Below are 8,910 nucleotides of genomic sequence, written 5' to 3' on the forward strand. Positions count from 1 at the left end.
TACTTAAGTGTAAGGAATATAACAAATATATATAAATATAGAAACATACAAAACTAGTATATACAGTGTAAAGACAGTAATCATGTGAGAGAATATTTACAGTGAATGAATTGCACATGAACTGTTGATATTGCACAGTTAGATGAATATAGCAAAGTGAATATTTCCCCGTTAAGAGAGTTAAAGTTCAGTCCATAGTGGGGGTGCATGGAGTCTTACTGGGAGCAGAGCTGCTTGTACAGTCTTACTGCTGCAGGAAGGAACGACCTGCGACACCTTCAGACACTGACACACGGTGTCCTGCAGGGGGGGGGGCCTGGTTGTCCTCTGTCCCACCACCTCCACTGAGTCAAACATCCCCGGACCGAGCTGGGATGTCCTCACCTCACCTGTCCAGTCTCTTCCTGTCAGCAGTTGAAATGCTGCTGCCCCAGCAAACTACTCCAAATAAGACGGCAGATGCCACCACAGTCATAAAAAGTCTTCAGGAGCGCCCCCTGTAGTCCAAAAGACCTCAGTCTGCTCTGGCCAGGGCACTGGCATGATCAGTCCAGTCCAGTTTATTGTTCAGGTGAACACCCAGGTACTTATACGAGGTCACCAACTCGATGTCCAGTTTGATACTCATTGAGAAATAGGAGGAAAACCTGAGTTACTGTAACTTAAGGAGTTGATAACCAGCGTCATGTGACCACTTAGCCTGACTGTGACTGTTAGGTGAAGTTCAGCTGAATAACTGAAAGATATCCTGGATATGTTGAACTCGTACAACAGGCCCCTGGTTTGTCTTGTGCAGAGGATGAGTTGGACCGTGAGGTGCAGGAGGATCAGGAGCTGGAGGAGATCAGCAGGAGGCTGATCATCCAGGAGGAGCTGCTCTTCAACTCTTCCTCTGAGGACGAGGACCAGCTGCTGAGAGAATTCGAAGCTCTGAAGCTGAAAATATGGATGGCCATCCACAATACCTTCCCCTCGTCCTCGTCCTCAGGACAGCTGGATGTCCTGAGGAGTGCCGTGGCTTCCATCCAGCAGCAGGAGGCGCAGGACCAGCGCTGGACATGTCGTCCTCACGACAGACTCCCAGTGTGGCGTCCTCTTAATTGTGTCAGAACTCACAACACTCTGCTGCAGAACATGGTGGCGTCCAGACTGACGCAGGCTGCAGAGGACGAGTTGAGTGGAACCCACAGCCTGTCCTCACCCATGAAAAGGCAGGTGAGTCGTCAATGACAACGAGTCTGAGACACAACGGGACGCATCAGGGACATGTCAAGAGTCAAACATCGATGATATTTTATTTTCGCCTTAATCTTTAAACATCGAGTTGTCTCTGAAAACAACAGTTCCAAAAATATGTTTACAAAATTAGTGACAAAACTAAAAAACTAAACGAGGAGTTTAATTTTTGTTTCAAGTGTTTTCTACATTTTAGACGTCAACTCAGAAATTTGTAACTCAGCCTCCAACTATTGTCTTCAGGTTTGTCGTATGGGGAAACGTGTGAAGGACGACCTGCTGACGGTGGCGAGGACGGTGAAGGATTGTTACCCTCCACACATGGACATCTTGAACATCTATGCTGGATTCTACCATCAGAGGTTCTCTGCTCGACTCACTGAACTCGCTGCTTCTGCTCTGGGAATAGACGACTGCAGCTACCTGCTGCTCTGGGTCAATGACTGCTACCCACAGTGAGTCAGTATGAAACCATAGATCCTCAACCTAAACCAGGACTAATAACATTTACCAAGGTTTATATTAAAAAATAAATGATCGATATGTTAAAAAACGTGACATTTGTGCACAGTGAAGAGCTGTGAGGATGTGGTGTCGAGTCGTCATGAACACACCTTCATGTCGCTGCAGACAGGATGATTGAACCTCTTGTTTCATCTTCTCGCTCAGTCTTTTACTGTTATTTTTTCCTCAGGTGATTATGGGTTCATTAGGTTTTTTCTAATTAAAATTTCCATGAAACTGAATTGACTCATTGATCAGATCAGAGTTATTGATCAGCACAGTTTGAGAGAATCATCACAAGTATCAGAGTAGGTGGAGGTGTGAAGCCGTTCTTTTATTTCAGTGTGTTTCCACCTCAGAACAGTTCTGAAACACGAGGACCTGGATGGACAGATAAAGACGGCCTGTCTGGGTTCTCTGCTGCGGCAGGACCACCTGGAGCCGCTGGAGGAACAGTACCTGAGCCACAAAGAGGTGAAGACCAGCCGGCACCCACGCTCTTTAAAATGAAGCCAAGTGAACGATCAAATGTCAAATATATGTTGTGTCCATCAACAGCCTGAAAACAGAAAGTGAGTGAAAGAGCTCAGAAGGTTTTTCCGAACCAGAATCAGTCGTGTGTTTGAACGTTTCGTTCTTCAGGACCAAGTGAAGCTGTGGCTGAGAACAGCCTTAAAGATAGAAGAGGACAGCTGGTGGAGCGGAGACACACCGGAGATCATCGACACCTACTACTTCAGTCCACTGGCTGCTGATGTCATACAGGTGAGAGACAGGTGAGGGACAGGTGAGGGACAGGTGAGACACACCGGAGATCATCGACACCTACTACTTCAGTCCACTGGCTGCTGATGTCATACAGGTGAGAGACAGGTGAGGGACAGGTGAGAGACAGGTGAGAGACAGGTGAGAGACAGGTGAGGGACAGGTGAGGGACAGGTGAGAGACAGGTGAGACACACCGGAGATCATCGACACCTACTACTTCAGTCCACTGGCTGCTGATGTCATACAGGTGAGAGACAGGTGAGGGACAGGTGAGGGACAGGTGAGAGACAGGTGAGAGACAGGTGAGACACACCGGAGATCATCGACACCTACTACTTCAGTCCACTGGCTGCTGATGTCATACAGGTGAGAGACAGGTGAGGGACAGGTGAGGGACAGGTGAGACACACCGGAGATCATCGACACCTACTACTTCAGTCCACTGGCTGCTGATGTCATACAGGTGAGAGACAGGTGAGGGACAGGTGAGGGACAGGTGAGAGACAGGTGAGAGACAGGTGAGACACACCGGAGATCATCGACACCTACTACTTCAGTCCACTGGCTGCTGATGTCATACAGGTGAGAGACAGGTGAGGGACAGGTGAGAGACAGGTGAGAGACAGATAAGAGACAGTGCATATGTCATGAGTAGAAGACTTGTATGAAACACCTGGAATCCAGGTGTGTATTTAAACAGGTGTTCGGCAGGTGTACCTGGATTTGACCTGGACTGCAGTACGTCTGTTCAGGTGTTTGTGTTTCCAGGTGATCAACAGCTCAGTGACTGAGTTCCATCATGTGATCAGAGACCAGAGCAGGATTCAGAGGATCACAGCTCACCTGGAGAGTTTCCTCCACAGGTAGACCACACACACACAGCAGTGGGTGGGGCAGTTGATGTGTAAATTCATGAAATAACATGTGTTCCAGCTATGAGACGAGCATGAAGGAGTTTGTGAGGAGAAACCAAGGTAACATGGACTCAGTGGTCAAAGCTCACCTGGTCTGTGAGCAGCAGTTCAGGTGAGATCACCTGCTCGATCCCTGCACGACTCCTGACCTGTTTCTCTGCAGCTGATTGGCTGATTCTGACTTTCCTCAGGAAATACATCACAGATCCGACAGGAAGTCTGACTGGGCAGCAGCAACGTCGCTGTCTGGACACTCTGTCTGCCCTGAGGGATTGTGGGTACAGGTATTTTACCTGTCCCATTCGCATGCTGCTGAAGGTACAAAATACTTCCTGTACTGACTATACTGCAAGAACCAGGTACACAGTGTGTATGTGTGTGTTCAGGTGTGTTACAGTCACCTGTGGACGTCTGTGTGGTTGGACGGGGAACTTCCTGTTGTCGACTCTTTGCTGAGCTCTCTGAGCCGGCAGCTGATGGCCCTGACTGACCTGAACGCAACGTGCAGAGAGGTGAGACAGTGTGCTCACCTGTCTGTGTCTCACCTGTCTGTCTCACCTGTCTGTCTCACCTGTCTGTGTCTCACTTGTCTGTGTCTTGCCTGTCTTTCTCACCTCTCTGTATCTCACCTGTCTGTGTCTCACCTGTCTGTCTCACCGGTCTGTCTCACCTCTCTGTGTCTCGCCTGTCTGTCTCACTTGTCTGTGTCTCACCTGTCTGTGTCTTGCCTGTCTTTCTCACCTCTCTGTGTCTCACCTGTCTGTGTCTCACCTGTCTGTCTCACCTGTCTGTCTCACCTGTCTGTGTCTCACCTGTCTGTCTCACCTGTCTGTCTCACCTCTCTGTGTCTCGCCTGTCTGTCTCACCTGTCTGTCTCACCTGTCTGTGTCTCACCTGTCTGTGTCTCACCTGTCTGTCTCACCTGTCTGTCTCACCTCTCTGTGTCTCGCCTGTCTGTCTCACTTGTCTGTGTCTCACCTGTCTGTGTCTCACCTGTCTGTCTCACCTGTCTGTGTCTTGCCTGTCTTTCTCACCTCTCTGTGTCTCACCTGTCTGTGTCTCACCTGTTTGTCTCACCTGTCTGTGTCTCACCTGTCTGTCTCACCTGTCTGTCTCACCTGTCTGTGTCTCACCTGTCTGTGTCTCACCTGTCTGTCTCACCTGTCTGTGTCTCACCTGTCTGTCTCACCTGTCTGTCTCACTTGTCTGTGTCTTGCCTGTCTTTCTCACCTCTCTGTGTCTCACCTGTCTGTGTCTCACCTGTCGGTCTCACCGGTCTGTCTCACCTCTCTGTGTCTCGCCTGTCTGTCTCACTTGTCTGTGTCTCACCTGTCTGTGTCTTGCCTGTCTTTCTCACCTCTCTGTGTCTCACCTGTCTGTGTCTCACCTGTCTGTCTCACCTGTCTGTCTCACCTGTCTGTCTCACCTGTCTGTGTCTCACCTGTCTGTCTCACCTCTCTGTGTCTCGCCTGTCTGTCTCACCTGTCTGTCTCACCTGTCTGTGTCTCACCTGTCTGTGTCTCACCTGTCTGTCTCACCTGTCTGTCTCACCTCTCTGTGTCTCGCCTGTCTGTCTCACTTGTCTGTGTCTCACCTGTCTGTGTCTCACCTGTCTGTCTCACCTGTCTGTGTCTTGCCTGTCTTTCTCACCTCTCTGTGTCTCACCTGTCTGTGTCTCACCTGTCTGTCTCACCTGTCTGTCTCACCTGTCTGTGTCTCACCTGTCTGTGTCTCACCTGTCTGTCTCACCTGTCTGTCTCACCTCTCTGTGTCTCGCCTGTCTGTCTCACCTGTCTGTCTCACCTGTCTGTGTCTCACCTGTCTGTGTCTCACCTGTCTGTCTCACCTGTCTGTCTCACCTCTCTGTGTCTCGCCTGTCTGTCTCACTTGTCTGTGTCTCACCTGTCTGTGTCTCACCTGTCTGTCTCACCTGTCTGTGTCTTGCCTGTCTTTCTCACCTCTCTGTGTCTCACCTGTCTGTGTCTCACCTGTCTGTCTCACCTGTCTGTCTCACCTGTCTGTGTCTCACCTGTCTGTGTCTCACCTGTCTGTCTCACCTGTCTGTCTCACCTCTCTGTGTCTCACCTGTCTGTCTCACCTGTCTGTGTCTCACCTGTCTGTGTCTCACCTGTCTGTCTCACCTGTCTGTCTCACCTGTCTGTCTCACCTGTCTGTGTCTCACCTGTCTGTGTCTCACCTGTCTGTCTCACCTGTCTGTCTCACCTCTCTGTGTCTCGCCTGTCTGTCTCACCTGTCTGTCTCACCTGTCTGTGTCTCACCTGTCTGTGTCTCACCTGTCTGTCTCACCTGTCTGTCTCACCTGTCTGTGTCTTGCCTGTCTGTCTCACCTGTCTGTGTCTCACCTGTCTGTGTCTTGCCTGTCTTTCTCACCTCTCTGTGTCTCACCTGTCTGTGTCTCACCTGTCTGTCTCACCTGTCTGTCTCACCTGTCTGTGTCTCACCTGTCTGTCTCACCTGTCTGTCTCACCTGTCTGTGTCTCACCTGTCTGTGTCTCACCTGTCTGTCTCACCTGTCTGTCTCACCTCTCTGTGTCTCGCCTGTCTGTCTCACTTGTCTGTCTCACCTGTCTGTCTCACTTGTCTGTGTCTCACCTGTCTGTGTCTCACCTGTCTGTGTCTCACCTGTCTGTGTCTTGCCTGTCTTTCTCACCTGTCTGTGTCTCACCTGTCTGTCTCACCTGTCTGTCTCACCTGTCTGTGTCTCACCTGTCTGTCTCACCTGTCTGTCTCACCTGTCTGTCTCACCTCTCTGTGTCTCACCTGTCTGTCTCACCTGTCTGTCTCACCTGTCTGTGTCTCACCTGTCTGTCTCACCTGTCTGTGTCTCACCTGTCTGTGTCTCACCTGTCTGTCTCACCTGTCTGTCTCACCTGTCTGTGTCTCACCTGTCTGTCTCACCTGTCTGTCTCACCTGTCTGTCTCACCTCTCTGTGTCTCGCCTGTCTGTCTCACCTGTCTGTCTCACCTGTCTGTGTCTCACCTGTCTGTCTCACCTGTCTGTCTCACCTGTCTGTCTCACCTCTCTGTGTCTCGCCTGTCTGTACCTGTAGTCTCTGCTGACCGTCGTCCACCAGGAAGTGGTTCTTCAGTACGTGAAGAGGATGATGAAGACCAAGATGAAGAAAAGAGAGCAACAGGTGGGCGGAGCCCAGCGGATGAAAGAAGACGCTCAGAAGATCAACGACTTCTTCAAAGATGGGGTGAGTTGCTCCGTGGTGCAATGTAACTAAGTATTTTTACTCGAGTACTGTGCGTGTTTCCTGACGACAGTTTGTTTGTGTCGCCAGGGCTGCAGCGCCCCCTTGTGGCTCGGCGACGTTCTCTGTCGCATTGCGGAGGTTCTCCGTCTGCAGGATCCAGGAAACGTTCAGCTGGAGCTGGTCAGTCTGGCTAGAACGTTCCCCGACCTCAGGTACACACTCGACGTTCTCTCACCTGAACCAACAGGTGACGAGGTGCAGACGTTCCTGCTCAGCCAATCAGAGACGTTCAGGTTTCCATACGTCATATACATGTTTATGTGTGTGAACATATGTAGATGTACATGTTCATATGTTCATATTCATGGTTTAATGTTTGTAAATAAATTAAAAAGCTTCGTCCTCTCGTGTCTCGTTTTAATATTTGACCAACTTGAACATTCACCTTTAGGTCGAGAGACGTTATTTAACATGTTAGTTCCGTGTAGGTGTGACTCTGTCAGGTCTTATCATGTTTTTTACAGAATTAACATACTTTGAACTCATTTCCCTTTCTCTCTGTGTGTCATTGGTTTAATGTTCTGTCGTCGTCGTGTGTTTTCATGAACAATGTGACCTGGATCTGCTGTGTGAGAAAAACCTGGTTGCCGTGGGAGACGGCAGGTGTGTCCAGGTGGGCTCAGGTGTCTGCGGTGATACTGAGAGGAGTCAGGTCACCTGAGATCTTCTTCACTTGTCTCACTTCTGTTCCCTGAACTAAAAAGTGACTCAGCTGCTTCATGTAATCATACCTGTAAATCACGTGTGAGTCACATGACGTGTTCACCTGTTGGTTAAAGTGAGTCAGTGTGATCATCAATACTTTTCATGTTTTTATGATCACTCCTCTGTGTCGTTTCTCCTCAGTGACGCTCACGTGTCAGCGCTGCTGTCTCTGAAAACCGGCCTATCAGCTGCGGATGTTCGCTCCATCCGGCGGAACCTGGAGGAGAACCGCCTCCTCGATGTCTCCACCAGTCACAGCCCTCCATTCTTCTCCAAGGTCAAAGTCAAATGGATCAATAATAAGATCAATCAGATCCGACTGTAGAGCTGAACTGAGCCTGTTAGCATGTTATCGTAATCAACAAACTGTTTTTATTGTTTCTTTTATTTGTCCCTTTGTGTTCCAGTGTTGCTGCTTTATCAAGTTAATAAATGTAGACATTTTGTTTTAAAAGTAGTTTCCTGTGGTTACAGGCGGCCATGTTGAAGGATAGACAGCTGAACAGACATTTTGCTCATTTGAAGAGTCAAAGATGGCTTGTGCAAGTCAGATGGAACCTGGTTCCTCATCTCACATGTGGTGTTCCTCAGGGCTCTGTCCTGGGTCCCCTGTTCTTCTGTTCGAACTGTAGCTGTTGTGTTCTCTGCTGTGTGATCAATCCAGTTTATTCTAATTCAAATAAAAAGCGTCACAGGAAATGGTTTCACCAAGTTGTGGTTCGTGACATTTTTCATGAAACTAGTCGAGCTAAGTTACAGATATAGTTTGTGCAGAATCATCACTGCAGTGGAAGAAGTTCTCCGACAGAACATGTGACGACATGTAGCAGTAACATAGAGTGAATAAAGATGGACGACACGTCTCCACTTCCTCATTATGTTTGATTAACATGAGAAATTAGTTGATTTTCACGTGATGATGTTCAGCTCAGCCTGCAGAAAAACATCAGATCAGAGAAATCAATAATCAATGATTTTCTGTAACTCTGCTGCCACCTGGTGGTCAACGCTGTTTACTGCAACATAAAACGAATATCCCTTCTCAAAGTGAAAATGAAATACAGGCAGACACATGTAACTAACTCCAACTAACTCTAACTAACCCAACGCTGGTTCTGATGAAGACGAGCTGAAACCTTTTACTGAGCCACAGCCGGACGTCACTGACCACAGGAGGATCGGTATGTTTATATATGTATGCATGTATATACGTGTTTGTGCGTGTGTTTATAAATATATACACACTGTGATCCTGACAGTTTATATATAACATGAAGCTACACATTCATTCTTGATGACCTTTTCATCTATTTTTTCTAAAAAATTATTGTTATTATTGATTAATGATGAAAAGTGTGAACTCCTCCTTACTGTCAATCATCATGTGTTTCAGACGTGATGGTGGGGATGAGTTCCTCTAGAGAGAAGATCTGACCTGTTGCTGGGACGCAGGGCTGTTGAGGTCCGAGGTTACCATGGTAACAGCAGGTGTGTGCCGACATG

The 8,910-nt window shown here is 48.6% G+C and overlaps 1 protein-coding gene across 1 annotated transcript; it reads left to right on the forward strand.

Annotated features, from left to right (window-relative positions):
• Positions 1-735: 735 nt before the first annotated feature.
• LOC117758736 (tumor necrosis factor alpha-induced protein 2-like) lies at positions 736-7,861 on the forward strand (the record flags this gene model as incomplete). The annotated part of the gene is made up of 11 exons (XM_034580673.1): positions 736-1,215; positions 1,480-1,691; positions 2,100-2,214; positions 2,383-2,505; positions 3,276-3,370; positions 3,441-3,533; positions 3,613-3,739; positions 3,808-3,933; positions 6,493-6,642; positions 6,730-6,854; positions 7,549-7,861. Coding segments are annotated over 11 exons (1,830 nt in total), but the record flags the coding sequence as incomplete, so codon positions are not given.
• Between the last annotated feature and the right edge of the window lie 1,049 nt (positions 7,862-8,910).

This window comes from Hippoglossus hippoglossus, chromosome 24, assembly GCF_009819705.1.
Source record: "Hippoglossus hippoglossus isolate fHipHip1 chromosome 24, fHipHip1.pri, whole genome shotgun sequence".
NCBI lineage: Eukaryota > Metazoa > Chordata > Actinopteri > Pleuronectiformes > Pleuronectidae > Hippoglossus > Hippoglossus hippoglossus.